The following is a 20881-nucleotide window of genomic DNA, read 5'->3' as shown; positions in this document are numbered from 1 at the left end:
AATGACGGAATGTAAGATATACGGATCTGTGATTTTTCTGAGAGCGTACATGTTTTACAAGAGAGGTTTAGAGGTGAAAGCACAGGCACTTGTTTCTGTCAATATGGGGTTTACTATCCATACCCAGTACAAAAAAACACAGGCATGGATAGTAAACCCCATATTGACAGAAACAAGTGCCTGTGGGTGAAAGATACCAAGTTCAGATACATTAGTTGAAAATATCCTAAAACACCATGGCAAAAAAATACAAACAACAGTATACAAAATACAACATATAAAACAAAAGAATTATCAACATGAACATCAATTAAACTGGGTGAGCAGATCTTGCTTTACATGTGGTACCCGTCGTGTTGTTCATGTACGTACAATACCATTGATGTAATTTAAATCAGAGAGATGATAATAATGCTGGTTCCAAAGATTTCCTTATCCATCAAACAGCAGAGTCTGCATATATATATACATATTTATCATCGATAAATAAATTAAGACGGCTTAAGATTGTATTAGTCTCTGCATTTAAATCCATCGTTAAAGTAATGTAGAAAAAATAATGGCAGGGAATAAAAGATCACGACCAAATATAGCTGAGGAAATCTTAAACAAGGTTGAAACATGGATTGAGGGGGCGGGAAGCAGGAGTCAGACTGAATAATAAGGGAGTGATTGGTCGAAACTTGGGATAAGAGTGGGTTAGAATAGGAATAATAACACTGGGCAAAAAATTACCGATTGTCGTCTCGGGGTAAACGATAAGTAAGTGGCAGTAGGCTGGAAGAAATTATGGAGACTGGGAGAGAAGTGAGTTGGAGAGTAGGGAAGTGGAAACCAGAGACCCCCTGTCCTAGTAGCTCGTTGATGTTGTTTGATAAATTTATATGAAACGATATCAGCAATTCAAATCCATTTTGGCCAACAGTTCGAACGGACTGAAAAATCGCTTTGTATGCAAACATACTGACCCACGAAAAGAACTAAGAAGGTGTGTAATTGAGTCGTAATTCTATAACGTTTGCTATATTGGGACAATGCATACTACAAATTCATTATTGTTTACATAAGGTGTGTCAAAACTGTTATGTGCTTAGAAGACCTCATAGGGCATGCGGCAATATAAAACATTGCTATTGGCTTTCACTACAGGAAGGGCCGGGAATCGGGTGCAATGGGGGTGGGGTGGGGTGGGTGGGCTCAACATGTTTATTTAGAAACTGACGTGAGGCTTTTTTAAACTTCCTCTCCCATTCATATTATTATTTCTACGAAAATTCCTACCCATTGATATATTTCAAGGAAAATCACATCCTAATTATATATTTTCCCCAGCTTTCATGACATATTAGACGTTAACCATACACATGTGAACATTCATATTATTAACATGATTATATAAATACAATTATATATGATTGTCACAATGATCATCAACATCAAAGTTTTAAGATCATGATGAAATTTATGCTTCTCGTTTGGTGCTACGTTGTTAAGACAAATTGTTTGAAATAAATTAACTAGTTTTCGTTGAAGAAAATCCGTCTAAAATTATGCTTATTCGATTAAGTTTAAAGTCCACCGTTTTTCGATGTAAACAAACTATTGTTATTGTTCTATTTGTCACATCTTCCATATATCTGTTACTTAACATTTTACATATCAAAAGAAAATAACTGACATATAAATACTTTCAGTTTGGACTTTGTCCCCTGTCCATAAATAATAAGATACATATAAATTATGACCTTAACAGTATGGATTATGAACAAACAAGTCTACGTAACAAAGATCCATTTAAATATGCTAGGTCATTAACTGTATGTACTTTGGACCCAATCGTTGTTTAGTCTGTATCACCCCACCATATAGAAATGTATTACACATTTTAAAGAATATCTTAATTGTATCTTACCCCCTCCCCCCTTTTCCTCCCATGACACCACACCAATACTTCTCGTGCAACGATATATTTCATTTTGTTTTTATCTGTTCTCAAGATTACCCAGAACCAGTCTCTTCCCCAGATACATTGTGACTTGGATGGAGAGTTGTCTCATTGCCACTCATACCACATCTTCTTATTTATATATAGTTATATAACTCGCAAAATTTTTACTTTGCACTGCCTCGTGAAGTTGTTGAAAGTGATTATTTTATTTACCCCTTGATGAATATTTGCTTCTATATTTATTTCACTTACATGGTAATTTTTCTAAATTCTTAATCAAAAATCTTTCCTAAATCTCAAAAAAGTGTGAAAGATTCCTGACCCTACTTTTACAATCAGTATGACTGTCTTGTTAATTTTGTTTAAAACATCCTTTACAAATAACAAACGCATACAAATAACAGATTTTGAGTCATTGTATCAAAATGAAAAGAAAGGACATTTCAAGCTAATTAAAAACTTATCAAAAAAGTAAATGAGACGTGTCTTTCAAATACACATGCAATGGTCCAATAGCAAAGCGGTGTTTCGATTAACTGTGGCTCTTTTGCACCAAAAAAGTTTTTATTATAGTAGTTTGTAAAATAAAAGCAAAAATGTTCGAAGGCCTTTACAGTTTAGTTTACTATTATTGTTTTTAGATTAATTTAAATTATTCTTTTTTAAAATTTAAAATACAAATGTATGTTTTGATTTGATCAATTTTCATTACTTATTACAGGGGAAAGTGGCAATATCTCTGAATAGGTGAGAACATTATATCTTTGGAAAAGGTAACGACTTTTCAATAACTATTACACAGTTATGTTCAATTGAATTATATTACCAATTTTTATTTTTGCACTTGAATAAAGTCAATTACCATTTAAATTTTACACCCGGATTACTGTAGACGTCAATAAACGGTTAAAATGTAGTAAGATGATGAAATATTAAACTTACTTATAAAGAAAATGATTTGCAGAATTTAATTACAAACAAAATCACATGTCATGGAATGACAAATCAAAACTTCAGTTTAACACACACCTCCGGAAAACTAAATTTATAAAAATAGAAGTCCTTCAAGGAAAAAATATAAACCAATGAGAATCGAGAATTTTTACACACCCTCCAGTTGAACCCGTATAAAACAGAAAACTAATATCAAAATCGTTAAAATGAGAAAAGACAAGTGATAGTAAATTCTTGAGCATATAATCACTGTAAGTTTAATTCATAGATAATCAGTAAATTTGTTTTTTGTTACCTTTACGTAAAAAAAATGCTTTTGTATATACTTTTCTATTTTTATAAATATTGCTTTGCTTTTTCTGAAATATTCAAGAAATTGAATAAATGATGCAATAGAAAAAAATAGTGACATTGGGTTTTTTTTTCTGATAAATAATTCACATTATTTCCTTGTTCGATCAACAAAAGGTATAAACGGTCTATCGAGTCAGATTAAAAGGGGGTCAGGGTGCCAAACCCCTGTTGTGGGAAAATTTGGTTAATTATATAGGGAATCACTCAATCATGATTGGAGCGGGTCACCTGTAAGGCACTCAGTCCCTTGTGAAAATTTCTTGGTCCGCTTTGCACTGAGTAGTTATCGTACTTCCAATCTATCCCTATTTTGTATTGTTTTAAATCTCGTATTTTGGACGACAATAATCATGAGTGAAAAACTCCGACTCTCTTCCCCAAATAAGATCTCCAGAAAATTATCTTTATATCTTTTTTTCAGTTTGATAGTGTACGGCTTTCTTATTTTGATAATCTCAATCGTTTTTAGATCATACTATACGGTAATATTCATATCAGATTTAATTACGTAAATCATTGTCATAAATTCCTTTGCTCTTCGTAGGTCCTTAAGTTGGAATAATAGACTATTGGTCGCATGGGCCTCTTAACTGGAATAATAGACTATTGGTCGCATGAGCCTCTTAACTGGAATAATAGACTATTGGTCGCATGAGCCTCTTAACTGAAATAATAGACTATTGGTCGCATGAGCCTCTTAACTGAAATAATAGACTATTGGTCGCATGAGCCTCTTAACTGAAATAATAGACTATTGGTCGCATGAGCCTCTTAACTGGAATAATAGACTATTGGTCGCATGGGCCTTTTGAGTCATACCATGTGAAATAATCCAATATAATTATTGTGAAGTTATCTTAATTAAAGTAAAACAATTAGTTTGTCTACCTACTACAGTTCTATATTTTATTCACACATGCTTTCTTGAAGGATTTGTGAAGTATTATACATACATCAATTAAAAGGTTCTATATTCTAAAGCTTTATATTTTAATTTGTTTAAATACCAAAAAATCATGTTGTGCTGAATTTGATTATAATAATGACAAAAAAAAAACTGTTTTGTGAACAATTACAGAAGATGGAAATGAAAGTTTTGTTCAATTGCAGTCGATATAAATATTGACGACCTTCATAGATCGATATTTGGGGTGGTGCCCACTATCGCATGATTTATTTAATTCATATATATATATATATTTAAGCTGTTTAAACGACACAAAACTTTCATCTTGGGGTCAACAAACGGTCGTCAATAAAATAAACAAGGAACCAAGATCGTAATCGATCTCAGTCTAAAAAGACTAGCAACAATACAATATTCAAAGCTTCTTTTCGGTCGACAGCGAAAACCTCCAGCAACTGTACAATTAAACAAGCTCTTAATAGGTCTCAGTCTAAAAAGACAGGCAACAATATAATATACTGAGCTTCTTATCGGTCTCAGTCTAGAAAGACAAGCAATTGTGCAATATAACAAGGTTCTTTTCGATTGCAGTCTAGAAAAAACCATCACTGTACAATATATTTAGCTCCTATATAATCGGTCTCTGTCTAAAAAGACAGGTAACAATACCTTATACAAAGCTTCTTTTGGGTCTTGGTCTAAAATGACAAGCAACTGTGCAATTTTCAAAGCTACTGTTTGGTCTCAGCCTAAGAGGATAAGCAACTGTACAATATACCACGGTCATATTAGTTCTTAGTCTGGAACTACAAGTAACTGTGCAATATACAAAGCTTCTTGTCGGTGTCAGTCTAAAATGACAAGACTTGTATATATACCAAGCTCCTAATCGGTCTTAAAGACAAGATATTTGTCTCTTCATATTTCGGCTATCGAGATTTGATGGTGATGTTAGATATTTGTCTCTTCATGCTTCAGCTATTGAGATTTGATATGGTGTCGGAAATTTTGCCTTTCATGTTTCGGCTATTATGATTTCATGGTGATGTAGGATATTTGTCTCTTCGTGTTTTGACTATTGAGATTTGATATGGTGTTAGAACTTTTGTCTTTGTTTTAGCTTTTGAGATTTGATGTGGTGTCGGTAATTTTACCTTTCATGTTTTGGCTATTGAGATTTGATGGTGGTGTTGAATATTTGTCGCTCCATGATTTGGCTCAAGTGACTAACTGTTTGGTTGACTGAGTATTTTCAATGAGTAGTGCGTACATTGTAACTGGTAATTTGGTAACTACAGCAAAATTTTCGAAACCTCTGGCAGATTTTTTTAGTGGGATTTCAAGTAAAACTCAAATCATAATTTCACATGAAAAGATTACTATACAAGGCACCAGTTATAAAACGAATTCCCTTATATCTAATGTAAGAAACCATTATTGACAGGACAAATCTGTTCGCAGAATGCAAACAGACAGTTTTTAGAGGAAATACACAAACAACAAATTTAGTTTTGCAAAGGAAAGTTCTAATGCATGCGGTTATATTAAGCCAAAATTCCACCCGCTTTTCCTCGAATGTAACATTGTCGAATTCGACAAGATGGTGCCACTTATGAAGCAGATCTGCTCACGTTTCCTGAGAATCTTAATTTCCCGATGGTTATTGATGTGGTTTGTGTTGCTCAATTCACCGATGGTTATTGATGTGGTTTGTGTTGTTCAATTCACCGATGGTTATTGATGTGGTTTGTGTTGTTCAATTCACCGATGGTTATTGATGTGGTTTGTGTTGTTCAATTCACCGATGGTTATTGATGTGGTTTGTGTTGCTCAATTCACCGATGGTTATTGATGTGGTTTGTGTTGTTCAATTCACCGATGGTTATTGATGTGGTTTGTGTTGCTTAATTCACCGATGGTTATTGATGTGGTTTGTGTTGTTCAATTCACCGATGGTTATTGATGTGGTTTGTGTTGTTCAATTCACCGATGGTTATTGATGTGGTTTGTTTTGCTCAATTCACCGATGGTTATTGATGTGGTTTGTGTTGCTCAATTCACCGATGGTTATTGATGTGGTTTGTGTTGTTCAATTCACCGATGGTTATTGATGTGGTTTGTGTTGATCAATTCACCGATGGTTATTAATGTGGTTTGTGTTGTTCAATTCACCGATGGTTGTTGATGTGGTTTGTGTTGCTTAATTCACCGATGGTTATTGATGTGGTTTGTGTTGATCAATTCACCGATGGTTATTAATGTGGTTTGTGTTGATCAATTCACCGATGGTTATTGATGTGGTTTGTGTTGTTCAATTCACCGATGGTTATTGATGTGGTTTGTGTTGCTTAATTCACCGATGGTTATTAATGTGGTTTGTGTTGTTCAATTCACCGATGGTTATTGATGTGGTTTGTGTTGCTTAATTCACCGATGGTTATTAATGTGGTTTGTGTTGTTCAATTCACCGATGGTTATTGATGTGGTTTGTGTTGTTCAATTCACCGATGGTTATTGATGTGGTTTGTGTTGCTTAATTCACCGATGGTTATTGATGTGGTTTGTGTTGATCAATTCACCGATGGTTATTAATGTGGTTTGTGTTGTTCAATTCACCGATGGTTATTGATGTGGTTTGTGTTGCTCAATTCGCCGATGGTTATTGATGTGGTTTGTGTTGCTCAATTCAAAGATTTCGGTGTAGTGTTTAGTAGACTATTGTTTGTTTGTTTATCTTTTCGTCGTCTTCTTTTTGGCCATGGTATTGTCTGTATTTCTTAAACTGATGTTTTATGATCGTACCGTTGTTATCTTTATCTATTTTCATATCAAGTGTATTATATATATATTACTGAAGTATTACATATATTACTGAAGTATTACATATATAACTGAAGTATTACATATATTACTGAAGTATTACGTATATTACTGAAGTATTACGTATATTACTGAAGTATTACATATATTACTGAAGTATTACATATATTACTGAAGTATTACGTATATTACTGAAGTATTACATATATTACTGAAGTATTACATATATTACTGAAGTATTACATATATTACTGGTATTACATATATTACTGAAGTATTACATATACTACTGAAGTATTACATATATTACTGAAGTATTACATATACTACTGAAGTCTGAAGTATTACATATACTACTGAAGTATTACATATATTACTGAATAAACCATGTAAACTGTTGATTGTTTGTTTCAAATTCCTAATTTTCCTATATGTATCGTGTTTTTGCTTTCACCAAGACAACCTTACATTTGAAGCAGGTTGCTCCCAATGTTAGATGGGTTGGCAATAGCTAGAAAACATTAATTTTCCTATATTTATTGTGTTCTTGCTTTCACCAAGACAACCTTACATTTGAAGCAGGTTCTCTTATAAAGGATGACACATATAAACTGCTCCCAATGTTAGATGGGTTGGCAATAGCTAGAAAACATTGAACAAATGAATAAAAAGAAATTCTTTAAAAAAATATCTTTAGCACATAAAAAAGGGGGGTCAATGGCCTATGCGTCTGTAAATTATTTTTATAACACAAAAGTTTTCTTTATTTTTAAGAAATGTTAAATGACATCAACAATGAAGACACCCTGTATAAAAGAAGATCAACCAAGTGTTTATGTAAAGGTTATGAGTGCTGGATTAGCTGCATGTATTGCTGATGCTGCGACATTCCCGTTAGATACAACAAAAGTTCGCCTTCAGGTACGTGTAGAAAAGTACTTTAAGATAAACTTTAAGAAAAAGTGTGCATGTATGATAGAATGTTTCTAATTTACACCTTAATATAAACAACGCATAGCTTTGAGGAAGATAGAGCATAGTGTTACCCCGAAAACTTATTGTAAATCGAAGGGTACCAATCTGCTCTACCACCCTATCATTTATGTGTAATTTAATCTGTCATACTGACTGTTCTATCATTATTGTCTTTCAATTTAAATTGTTTGTTTTTTCTTCATTGGCTGAGGGTATTTGAAGGGGTTGAGACCTTACTAACACATGTTGAACCCCGCTGCATGTTTGCGCTTTCTCCAAGTCAGGAGCCTCTGGCCATTGTTAGTCTTGCATGATTTTTTTTATTTGAGTTCATTTCCATGTTTTCGCATTTAGTATGACGTAGATTTTCACTGAACTAGTACACATTTTTAGCTGAAGGCCGCCTCCTATAATTAAAAAAAAGTAAGTTTTCTGACTAAGTCTTTGACAAATATATCTATTTCTTACAATTTTTAACAGCTACAAGGAGAAGGGAAAACACCGGGAGTCCGATCAAAACCGGTAACCAGTTTATCTCGGTCCAAAGTAAAGTACAGAGGACTATGTCATGCAGTTGGTGTAATTGCCCGTGAAGAAGGTGTCCGTGGACTTTACAAAGGTCTGGTTCCAGGTCTACAGAGACAACTGTGCTTCTCTTCAGTCAGACTGGGTCTATATGACGAATTCAAAGATTTTTACCTTAGTTTATTATACAAAGGTGAGTGGAGTTCTTATATATTATAAAAAAAGAAGATGTGGTATGATTGCCGATGAGACAACTGTCCACAAGAGACCAAAATGACACAGACATTAACAACTAAAGGTCAGCGTAAGGCCTTCAACAATGAGCAAAGCCCATACCGCATAGTCAGCTATAAAAGGCCCCGATAATTGTTGAAAATAATAAGTCTTAAACAGAGCCGGTCTAGCTGATTAGTGTTGAAGACTGCAGGATGACCCCTACATCATAGTAGAAGATGTCTTTTTGTATTCGTGTCATTTGGTTGCTGACTCGTTGAAACACCTTTTCTTTTACTCAGATGAAGAAATCATAAGTCGAAGAGACAGATTTAAGCACGAAAAAAATAAACTAGAGGCTCTTTAGAGCCTGTGTCGCTCACCTTGTTCTATGTCAAAGCAGCATATTAAACAAAGGACACAGATTATAGACGAGAATAGAATTCATAATAAAATTATGTTTTGGTGATGATGATGTGTTTGTCAAACTCATTTTACTGAACATTCTTGCTGTTTACAATTTTCTCAATCTATAATGGACTTGGCCTAGAAGTTTCAAAGGAAAACATTTTGTAAAAGTTTACAAAAATTTACATAATTTACGAAAATTGTTTAAAATTTGCTTAAGAGTAATAACTCCTTAAGGGGTCAATTGACTGTTTTGGTAAAGTTGACTTATTTGTAGATCTTACTTTGCTATGCATATTAAATTGCTGTTTACAGTGTATAATTATCTAAGATAATTTTGAAGATAATAATAAAAAACTGCAAAATTTTCTCAAAATTACCAATTCAGGGGCAGCAACTCAACAACTGGTTTGTCTAAAAATTTCAGGGCAGTTAAATCTTAACTTAATGAACAATTTTACTACTATTAGATTTGTTCTAAATGCTTTGGTCTCAGATACATTAGCCCAAAACTGCATTTTACCCCTATGTACTTATTTTAGCCATGTTTGACATAATGGTTGATCGGCCGGGTTATTGGACACATTTGTTTTTTTTCAAACTAGATACCCCAATGATGATTGTGGCTAAGTTTGGTTAAATTTGGCCGAGTAGTTTCAGAGGACAAGATGTTTACGGACGACGGACGCAGGCGGACAACGGACGCAGGCGGACAACGGACGACGGACGCCAAGTTATGAGAAAAGCTTACTTGGCCGAGTAATTTTTGTAAAAGAAAACTAAAATTTTAGAAAAATGGTTAAAAATTATCTGTAAAGGGCAACAACTCCTTAAGGGGTCAACTGACAATTTTGGTCATGTTGACTTATTTGTAGATCTTACTTTGCTTATAACATTGTTGCTGTTTACAGTTTATCTGTATCGATAATATTATTCAAAATAATAACCAAAAACGGCAAAATTTCCTTAAAATTACTTATTTAGGGGCAGCATCTTGGTTGGTTGGCCGGGTCATCGGACACATTTTTTAAAACTAGATACCCCAATGATGATTGTGGCCAATATAAAAAAGAAGATGTGGTATGATTGCCAATGAGACAACTATCTTTGTAAAAGACCAAAATGAAACAGACATTAACAACTATAGGTCACCGTACGGCCTTCAACAATGAACAAAGCCCATACCGCATAGTCAGCTATAATAGGCCCCGATAAGACAATGTAAAACAATTCAAACGAGAAAACTAACGGCCTTATTTATGTAAAAAAAAAATGAACGAAAAACAAATATGTAACACATAAACAAACGACAACAAGTTTGGTTAAATTTGGCCCAGTAGTTTTAGAGGAGTATATGTTTGTAAAAGTTTACGGACGACGGACGCAGGACAACGGACGACGGACGCCAAGTGATGAGAAAAGCTCACTTGGTCCTTTGGGTCAGGTGAGCTAAAAAGACGAGAAAGCAGACAATATAGTTTAAGGAATTTTTACGATAACTAACGATGGAACATCAACAAACTCGGAACAGCTGTGAAAAATGAGGTGCATGTATATTACCCAGTAATAAATTATTCACGAGTTGTGTTGCTTTTGTTTTTACGTCATTCGATGATCAGATAAAGTGAGCGCTTAAAAGATGAATAGGATTGTTAGGTAAGTAAAGAGAGATGGGATCAAGAGGCGTATAGTAAAATATAATGGGATCGTCACGCGAGGAAAGGCTGATTTGACTCTGAGCAGAGTGATGGGGAATTGTTTTGGACGCGACTCAAGAGAGTAAACGAAGATGGTATTAAGGGGCAAATAAGAGAAAAGGGGATTGTGAGGCGAGTGCAGAAGAGTAAGATTTTGCTGCAAGTAAAGGGGAAAGGGTTTGTGATGCGAGTAAAGGAGAAGGAATTGTAATGTGAGCAAAGAAGGATGGAATTGTGGGATGAATAAAGGGAAAAGGGATTATGATGCGAATGAAGGGAAAAGTTTAAGGAGAAACACATTATGATGTGAGTGCAGGAGAAAGGGGTTGTGATTTAAGAAAAGGAAAAAGGGATTGTGATTTAAGAAAAGGAGAAAGGGATTGTGATTTAAGAAAAGGAGAAAAGGATTGTGATGCGAGTAGATGAAAAGGGGATCTTGATTCGAGTAAATGAGAAGAGTATTTTGGAGTAAGATGAAAGAGAAAGGGATTGTAAAGCTAGAAGAAAGTGATTGTGACTCGAGTAAATGAAAAGGCGATTGTGTTGTGAGCAAAGGATAAGGGATTGTGAAAAAAATACGAGAGAAAGGATAGTAAAACCAGTAGAAATGGATTGAGATGCAAGTAAAGAAGAAAGGATAGTAAAGCAAGAAGACAGGAAATGTGATCATGCTAGTAAGGGAGGATACGTTTTTTTTTCAGTATCTACAATATATACAAAGTTAGATAACACCAGTTTTCGCTATCCCGTTCTGTTCAAACATGTATGTACAGAGTTATGGTTTTGTTTATCTATATTTTGACATTTTTTGTTGAATTCATTTATAGATTCAGAAAACAAGGACATGCCTATACAAATTCGTCTCCTGGCTGGTGTCACCACTGGCGCGCTATCTGTTACACTGGCTCAGCCTACAGACGTGGTCAAAATTCGTATGCAGGGACAGAATACATCAAGTGCCCGAATATACAACAGTTCTATAAGTGCTTATAAATGTATAGCAACCGAGGAAGGAATCCGAGGACTATGGAAAGGTAATTTATTTTAAACGAATGAAGTCACCAAGCCAAAGAACGACGTCTGCCATCCGCGTGATGACTTCTTTTAAATAATAGTGTAGAATGAGTTGAAATTTTGTGTATAAAAAAAAATATCAGTTCAATGTCAAGTCTGCTTGCCATTCAGTTAAAGGACCAAAGCTAGTGCAAGAATTTTACATGTTAGATCCAAGTCAAAATACTTATTATATAATTGACAAACAGCTAGAAGTTGAATAGCGGTAAAAAAATATTTTTGGCTCAACATTATGAAAGTCGCAAAAATCTGAAATATTTTAAACATATAATTGACTCGAAAAAGGGATGTTTACTGCCAATCGTCACAACTTGGCAGATTCCGTATCGCCATCTAATAGTAAAGCGAAATCACTTAAGTTTGCCGACTGAAAAAGTTAAGGAATGGTAAATTTAAGACCTCGAAATGAAAGTCATATATATCAAGTTGGTGATGTCAGGAAATTAAAAAAAAATATAAAATGAGATTAATTCAAATTGACTATTGTTCTAAATTAAGGACCGAGCGCCAATTTAAAGTAGGCTTTTTGAAAGGAAGCTGATATAACCCGTGAAGAAGTTACTAACATTAGGTCAGTCGGTCGTTAGAGCCGCAAGAGACATTGAAGACCCATTGAAGTTAAACAAACCTAGAGTCTATTTTCTGTTTTTTGTTGCAAGTCGCTGTCAAAGTCAGAAAGTAACCATTGTATAATCATGAGACACTAAATATACCGTGTTTTGCTTTACAGGTGTAGTGCCAAATATTATCCGAAACATTGCTGTCGGAGTAACAGAAATGGTGACGTACGACGTCACTAAGCACAAGATACTTCAGTCCGGTGTTCTAACAGACGGTATTCCTTGTCATTTCCTGTCAGCTGTTACAGCTGGTTTCATTGCTGTTATCGTATCCTCCCCCGTAGATGTTGTGAAAACAAGATATATGAACGCTACAACTAGTCAATACTCTGGGATTTTCAATTGTGCATATGGAATTTATTCTGGTAGTGGATGGACCGGTTTTTATAAAGGGTAAATCTTAGCATTGCATTATTATTGATTTTCTTCGCTTTTCTGCATTCTGCAGTTTGCATGTGAAATACAATTTGTGGGCGTCATAGACCTACAACTTATACTTAATGTGTTAATCTGTACATAATATTTAGTGGCTGTAAATATATATAATAACATTGCCATATAAGCGAGAGGTTTGGCTAGCCATAAAACCAGTTTCAACCCACCGTTTTTTCTTGAAAATTCCTGTACCAAGTCAGTTGTCAAATAGTCGGTTTCTATGTATGTTGCAGTGTTTTTGTCGCATTTTCGGTTTCTATGTATGTTGAAGTATTATTGTCGCATTTCAGTGTGTCTATTGTTGCGTTGTTTTTCTCTTATAGCTGATGTGTTTCTCTCAGTTTTAGTTTGTAGCCATGGTTTGTTTTCTCTCAATCGATTTATGACGTTTGAGCAGCAGTATACTACAGTGGCTTCAAATTCAGCAACTTCTTCGTTTATTTTTTTTTTTGTTTGTTTTGGTTACAAACTTGAAATTAATTAAAATTGAAATGATTATTCAATACACGATATTTCTTTTTTCTTACGCACGATGCTTTACCAGTGTCGTCGCAAACCAGTACCATTAACAACCAGATCATCAAATGAAATTCCATGTTTTAATTTTTTGCATTTATAAAATTACGTTGTGATATGTTTCGATCAGACAGATTTGTTGTAATTTAATTTCCTTCTGTGCTATTTTTTTTTAGGTGTGTGCCTTACTTTGCCAGAATATGTTCATGGAGTATTGTCATGTTCCTTACATACGAACAACTGAAGACAATGTTTACACCTAAAACAAGCCGTAAAACTATGCTAAATATCATTGAACAAGACAAAAATATAAGACTAGAAACACGTCTCTGATTTATACAGCAACATGGGTGTTTATCGAAAGGAAGATCGTAACAAACAACAGTTCAACCCTTAGAAATGTCTCGCCAGCATTACTACTGTTAAATGTCTCGCCAGCATTACCACTGAGAAATGTCTCGCCAGCATTACCACTGAATAATGTCTCGCCAGCATTACCACTGAATAATGTCTAGCCAGCATTACCAATGAGAAATGTCTCGCCAGCATTACCACTGAATAATGTCTCGCCAGCATTACCACTGAGAAATGTCTCGCCAGCATTACCACTGAATAATGTCTCGCCAGCAGCATTACCACTGAATAATCTGCGAATGTTTTAGAGATAATTTATGACCTCAAGCAATTATTATATATTAAAATGAGCTCAAAATCAGTTTACACCTGTCAGATAGATATGTGCAGCTAACATTGATTCGAGAGAAAAAATATATATTATCTTAAATCGCATTTGAAGAGAAACTTAGAAACTGAACTAATAAATCTTTTAACCATATAAATGAGTTCTAGAAAAGTAACTTACTACACTCAAACTTATTCTGTAATCACTTCATTGCAATGAGAAACTGTCCAAGCAATATAACTTAGTGTTTTTCACTGTATCATGGAATAGAGGCCACGAGCGCCTGGGCCCTGCCAGACGGATATTTTACAATCATTTTATAGACCACATATAGTTAATCTAGTTAGTAATGTATATGAGAAACTGACCAAAGCGCGGAGCTTTAAAGTTGATCATTAAACCATCGAAATAGATATCAGTTGACTTCTGGCATTTCTATTTTGAAAGACCAAATTGTAACTGCTCATGCGCGAAATATTCCATAGACCAAATATGGTTAACACTAAATTAAGAGCGAATATAAAAAATTGGCTCTAAAAAGTCAGTAAATGAAGGTTTTCTGCTCTACGCCAGCCGGAAATCTAAGCATACAAGTCATATGTGCTCGGGCAGAATGTTAGTCTGACACTGTTTCTCAAGCAAGGTGTAGTTCTAACCTAAGGGAAATTCAAGCTAAGCTAGTACTAGTAATGTTAAATTGTTAGTGTTCATTGTGTTGTTGTAAAAGGTCTCATTTCGTATACGGAACTCGGCAATAACATATAAAAATAAATTATGATTTGGATGGAGAGAAATATATAGATATACATTATTGCGTATGTGTGTTTCTGTGCGAGTATGTTTTTGTGTCGGTGCGAGTATTTTTATGTGCATGGTAGTATATGTTTATTTATGAGTTTAGTTTGATACCCAACAATTTGTATGTGTTTTGTTACTGTTGCAAAGAAAATGTGCAATTTTATAATCATTCTTGTTTATTGTTAAATAAATATAACTCTTTAATGCATTGTTTAATTATTTTCCATGCATTGGACTTTCACCGGATTCTTTAGGCTATTCGTTCATGCAATTCGGAGCAGTAGTATACCGCTGTTCGAAATTCATAAATCGATAGAGAAAAAACAAACCCGGGTTGCAAACTAAAACTGAGGGAAACGCATCAAATATAAAAGAACTACGACACAACAGAAACATAACATTAAAATGTAACACACAAGAAACAAACTATAATATAACAATGGCCATTTTCCTGACTTGGTACACAATTCTTTGCTGTTTTTTTTCCAGAAAATATAAGTTAATCTTGCTGTTTTGAAGTTAGTCAGGAGATAACTGTATTGTATTTTAAGCTCCGAAGGCATCAATTGGGAATTAATTTGATGATCGCAATTAAGTTTACTGGCGACGCGTAATTTTTTTGAAGTAGTTGTATTTTGTTTACGAGTTTCGTCAGGGTTGTCAAAACATGAAACACATTTGTTGGACAATAAACAAGAAAAATTGAGGACATTTTTCCTTTCACCATGTTTACCATGCTGTCCTGAACATATTACAACACCGATTTATTGGTTTTGACAAAATATGCACTAAAAAGATGGAGAAACAAACAGCATGTACAGTCGAAATAGGAAGAAACCTCATGATGATGATATGATCTGTTTTAAAAAAAAAAACATATCTACATATGAACCGAAATAAATAACCCGTTTTACTATCATGACTTTAATTTACTTTACTCAAAAAAAATTATGATTATTTTACAAACTTTTTCAATTTGGGGAAAAGTTTTAATGCGTTTGAAGACGTAATTCTCCGGACTTCAGAAGTGTCCATATTCTTGACCTTGGCGATGTACTCACAAGAAATATGTAAATTAGACGGATTATTCCTTATCCCTTTCTCTGGTCCGAGCCCGGGCGAGTCTGTTTCCAACAGCATATTGTCAATCGGTACTTGTTTTACTAACTTTTCCTGATCATTTCGAACTATAGACGGAGGAATAGAGAAATAAAACCCCTCTCTAACACCCTCCATTGCTACAGCTGGACGCCCATCAAATGCGTGCATTACAACGTTTCGAGCGCCAAACTCCTTCAAAGCTGCTATAGTCGGGCGACCAGCAGAACGAGAGTGAACATTAATGGGTAAATCAAACTTTTTTGCCATCTCAACTTGTAATCGTAAAACTTCCTTCTGAACATCTTTATCACTTGGATTTTTACAGACACGTGGTTGAAAATCTAAACCTATTTCACCAATTCCACACAGAATGTCTACGTGTTTCTCTATTTCTGGGAGAGCTGCTTCAATGTCTGCAAGTGTCACACTTCTTTGGTCTTCGGTTCCTCTTTGGACCGGATGTACACCAAGGCATGGTGACAAGATGTCTCTATACTTTAGTGATATATCTAGAACTTTGGAAAAATCCTCTAGACCTATTGGAACTACAACTATTGCACTTACGCCATCTTTCTTTGAATTTGCTACAACTTCTTCCAGATCCTGAAAAAAACTACATGTATTACTTGTTTAGTCAATGTATTGACTTTGAATTTAAGGACGAGGAATAATTTGTATATGAACCCGAAATCCCAGTCTTAAAAACATGAAATTCTGAGGTCCCGAATTTAAAGAAAATTTAAATCCAGACATCACGAAATACGAAAAAAAATACCGGATCACGAAAGGATCAATCTCCAAATCCGGAGCTTAAAAACACCCGATCCCCGGCGACGTCCCATAAAAGGTTCAGCACCCTCTCTATTATCATTGAGCGAAAAATCCAGGAGTCTGTAGTCTAGAAGGAAGGGAGGTATACATGTAAATATACATCCATTCCAAGATGATTGCCTCCTACTATTATACATATTATCATGGATCCGGATCGACGAGCGAAATGCGCTTTGGGAATGACCACCCTCCCATTTTCTACATACGTGAAATATTCTGTGGCGGATCCAGCCATTTTAAAAAGGCGGGGTTCCCAACCCAGAATAAAGGGGGGGGGAGGTTCCAACTATATGCTCCCATTCAAATGCATTGATCGGACCCCCCCCCCCCGGATCCGCCACTGCATATTTGTTTGAATTGTGTTTGGTCATGATGATTTGTTATTTTTTAAAACTTATTTTTTGAGTTCTTGGTCTTCAGTATCCATACGATATCACAATACCAGGGTTGAGTTCAATATCCGTAGCGGCTACGTAGCTGCTATCTACATGTAACAACTAGTTTATAGCTACACGTCCAATAGTCAAAATCTAAGTAGCAGTGCCACTACGTAGCTGCTACGATATTTAACGCAATATATATGACCCTCCTCTATTCTTATATAAACTACTGTCATTGTAATTTCGAATATAGATAAGAGTAATATAAATCAATATTTATACAATAAATAAGTTAAAATAAGTTAAAATATTTAAAAGAATATTTTTATGAATGAAGACACATACTTTTTGTGGTATAGAAAAGGTTGATCCACTCGCCAAGCTTGGCAAGGCAGGATTCTGTGTTTTAAATCAAATATCTAATCGAATCTTTTAGTATTCAATATGATGAAAACGTCATTATTTGAGAACACAGGAGTTACCTCCCATATTTGTATGGCTTCTTTCTCTCTATCCTAAACTAAAAGTGAGGGTAACGACTAGTTTAACTTTTACTTACCTTATCAAACATATCATCAGCTAGATGACAGTGACAATCTATGTATCCAAGTTCATGTGAATCGTTACACAGTTCTTCCTCCATTTCTCTTCTGTGTAGTGTACACCAACTTGTAACAACTTTTATAGTTAAGGGGAAATAACTCAATCTTGATATTGCTCAATATTGTGACATTAATGTTTCAGTCTAGGATGAAATTTTACAAATCTCGTTCTATTCTCACCGGGAAGTATTTTTGCCTGTTCATTTAAAAGACCAATCTAGTATCCAAATGATATATCATGACATTTCATGTTTTCTCTCTCTTTTAGGGGACACTCACTGACACTCTTATTAATTGTGAAAAGAGGGGGAGGGCGTTTAATCATTTTCCAGGACCATATATATATATTTGCGAGTTTAAATTGTGATACAGAACTACTATTTCACCCAGTCCATCCTTCAAATCAACATGTTATCCCCCTTAAAAGTAATTTAACTAATATTTGGAGAGAGAAAAAATGCCTTGACAGGGTAAATGTTTTATTGGCGAAGCTAGCCAAAGTGTTAGGACCAAAATATTTATCCTTGATGATTGATAAGGCAAGATATATTTATTTCCAACTTTATAATCATGGTCAGAATATTAAATTACGAAATCTGTCAGACCCCTCCCTGTTGGATTTAAATAGTCTTCCCTTTATTAGCCTCTGAGAGGCACGATTACCACCCATAACCTTACACTACTGTTATTGTAAGAGAAAGACCGCATCACATAGGGGAAATAAGTGGAAATATAATTAAAAGATACCGAAAAACTTACACACAGAAAATTACAACCACTCCAACAACAAAGTAAACTGAGTAAAAATGGATGTCTGTGTCGTAGCCGCCTGATCACGTGTATCTCCCTCCCCAACAACAAAGTAAACTGAATAAAAAAATTTGTAAGGGTTCCACGGAACCCAGCGTCTCGCCTACTTTTGCTGTTAATCGCAGACTCAACAAAAATGAGGAAAAACATCAATAAAAATTTCCATCTCGATACTGTCTTTTGATTGAAAGAAGCTTCCAAGTTTGGTAAAAAATCCAGGATAGTTTATGAATCTAATAAATGTTTTATAAACTTTAACTGCAGACTGTATGTAATGTTAACTGGAAGAAAAACTAAGTCCATTTACATGTATAAGTAAAATACGGAAAACGTGATTTTTTTTTTTTACAAAATTTACTTCTGAATAATATCTTATGATCAGAAACAAGCTTTTGTCTAAGTTTGGTAGAAATCCAGGATAGTTTAAGAACATTATAAAATTTTTTAAAAACTTAAACCACAGAGTGAATGTTTTGTTTCTGGCAAAAAAACTAAGTCCATTTATAAGTAAAATACGGAAAAGTGGAAATTTATTTATTACAAAATTTTCTTCTTGATACTATCTTATGATCATAAACAAGCTTCTGTCCAAGTTTGGTACAAATCAAGGATAGTTTATGAAAGTTATTAAAATTTTAAAAATCTTTAACCACAGAGTGAATGTAATGTTTCCTCGCAGAAAAACTAAGTCCATTTATAAGTAAAATACGGAAAAAATAGAATTTTATTTTTACAAAATTTACTTCTGGATACTTTCTTATGATCATAAACAAGCTTTTGTCTAAGTTTGGTAGAAATCCAGGATAGTTTAAGAACATTATAAAAATTTTAAAAACTTAAACCACAGAGTGAATGTTTTGTTTCTGGCAGAAAAACTAAGTCCATTTATAAGTAAAATACGGAAAAAATGGAATTTTATTTTTACAAAATTTACTTCTGGATACTTTCTTATTATCATAAACAAGCTTCTGTCCAAGTTTGGTAGAAATTCAATATAGTTTATGAAAGTTATTAAAATTTCAAAAACTTTAACCACAGAGTGAATATTTGTGGACGCCGCCGACGACGACGGAATGTAGGATCGCTTAGTCTCGCTTTTTCGACTAAAGTCGAAAGCTCGACAAAAAGGATGTCCGTGTCGTAGCCGCCTGATCACGTGTATCTCCCTCCCCAACAACAAAGTAAACTGAATAAAAAAAGGATGTCCATGTCGTAGCCGCCTAATCACGTGTATATCCCTCCCCAACAACAAAGTAAACTGAATAAAAAAAGGATGTCTGTGTCGTAGCCGCCTGATCACGTGTATCTCCCTCCCCAACAACAAAGTAAACTGCGTAAAAAAAGGATGTCTGTGTCGTAGTCGCCTGATCACATGTATAGAGGCGGAGTCCGTGTTGTAGCCGCCTGATCACGTGTGTAGAGGCGGAGGCCATGTATTTATATATTTAACTCCTCCAAACATTTGACTCTTCGTGTGCGTGTTGGAGAACCATTGTCGGATTAAGTATTTTCAAAAAAGGGAAAGGTAAGTAAAATCAGGGAAATGAACATCCATAGTACTCAGGTAAAGTTCTGCAAGTACCTCAAGTTCAGATCTGTACTTTGTCGTTAGTGGATTGTTTTGCTTTGTATCGATCAGATGTAATTTATAGGTTAGTTTTCATTATTAAATTGTATCACATTTTTCATATTGAGACCTTTTATGAGTCGTTGATTTTTACAAAATTGTGAAAACAACCTATTTTTATCTGGTCTTAAATAAGGTATAGTCTTTCTTCAATGACATTTTTTTGATAGTAGTATATTATTTATGTTTAATAATGAATTGAAAATATATACTCTTTAATAAATGTATTTCTATGTAGGCTACTAATTAGAGTCTACTAAATTGTCAGTTGATAATCAACATTGGTGATCCTTTATTGCCTTTTGCTTGCTGTAATGAAGACACTTACTTCTTTAGATAAAAGTCAGTGCTAGAAATTAAATCCCTCTACCATGATACATGCAGACATCTTAAAACGGAAGCAAAGTTGTTGACACAATGGAGGATAGAGAAATTGCTTCTGAGGAGTCAGTGTCAAAACTCTCATGGGACCAGAGGACAAAAAATTTCTATTAAGCAACTTGTCAGCTTGGTATCTTGACTTCAGCTGTCAACTAAGACCCATGTAAAGTAAAGGTGTGGCTGTGTGAAGAGGTATACCTAAGTTCACTGTCATGTCCAGATA

The 20881-nt window shown here is 34.5% G+C and overlaps 2 protein-coding genes across 2 annotated transcripts; one reads left to right on the top strand and one right to left on the bottom strand.

Moving 5' to 3' along the window:
- Window positions 1–3063: 3063 nt before the first annotated feature.
- LOC139492054 (dicarboxylate carrier UCP2-like) lies at window positions 3064–15130 on the top strand. The gene is made up of 6 exons (XM_071280163.1): window positions 3064–3153; window positions 7758–7904; window positions 8439–8676; window positions 11629–11835; window positions 12606–12888; window positions 13623–15130. Exons 2-6 carry the CDS (start codon window positions 7767–7769, stop codon window positions 13777–13779), a joined length of 1023 nt encoding a protein of 340 aa, XP_071136264.1. The 5' UTR covers window positions 3064–3153; window positions 7758–7766; the 3' UTR covers window positions 13780–15130.
- Window positions 15131–15834: 704 nt separating this feature from the next.
- On the bottom strand, window positions 15835–17942 carry LOC139492053 (putative deoxyribonuclease TATDN3). Its single transcript, XM_071280161.1, has 2 exons — window positions 17798–17942; window positions 15835–16630 (listed from the first exon to the last, which is right to left on the bottom strand). The coding sequence occupies exons 1-2, from the start codon at window positions 17879–17881 to the stop codon at window positions 15881–15883; spliced, it is 834 nt and encodes a 277-aa protein (XP_071136262.1). The 5' UTR covers window positions 17882–17942; the 3' UTR covers window positions 15835–15880.
- Window positions 17943–20881: the final 2939 nt, after the last annotated feature.

This window comes from Mytilus edulis, chromosome 10 (assembly GCF_963676685.1).
Source record: "Mytilus edulis chromosome 10, xbMytEdul2.2, whole genome shotgun sequence".
In the NCBI taxonomy this organism is placed as follows: domain Eukaryota; kingdom Metazoa; phylum Mollusca; class Bivalvia; order Mytilida; family Mytilidae; genus Mytilus; species Mytilus edulis.
Note: the sequence above shows the minus strand (reverse complement) of the source record. Positions and strands in the feature narration are given on the sequence as shown.

Excerpts from the sequence above, each read along its gene's own strand:
- LOC139492054 (XM_071280163.1), top strand. The coding sequence starts at position 7,767 with ATGACATCAACAATGAAGACACCCTGTATAAAAGAAGATCAACCAAGT. Across the intron at positions 7,905-8,438 it reads CAACAAAAGTTCGCCTTCAG|CTACAAGGAGAAGGGAAAAC; the intron begins GTACGTGTAGAA and ends AATTTTTAACAG. Across the intron at positions 12,889-13,622 it reads TGGACCGGTTTTTATAAAGG|GTGTGTGCCTTACTTTGCCA; the intron begins GTAAATCTTAGC and ends ATTTTTTTTTAG.
- LOC139492053 (XM_071280161.1), bottom strand. The coding sequence starts at position 17,881 with ATGGAGGAAGAACTGTGTAACGATTCACATGAACTTGGATACATAGAT. Across the intron at positions 16,631-17,797 it reads CTGATGATATGTTTGATAAG|GATCTGGAAGAAGTTGTAGC; the intron begins GTAAGTAAAAGT and ends AGTTTTTTTCAG.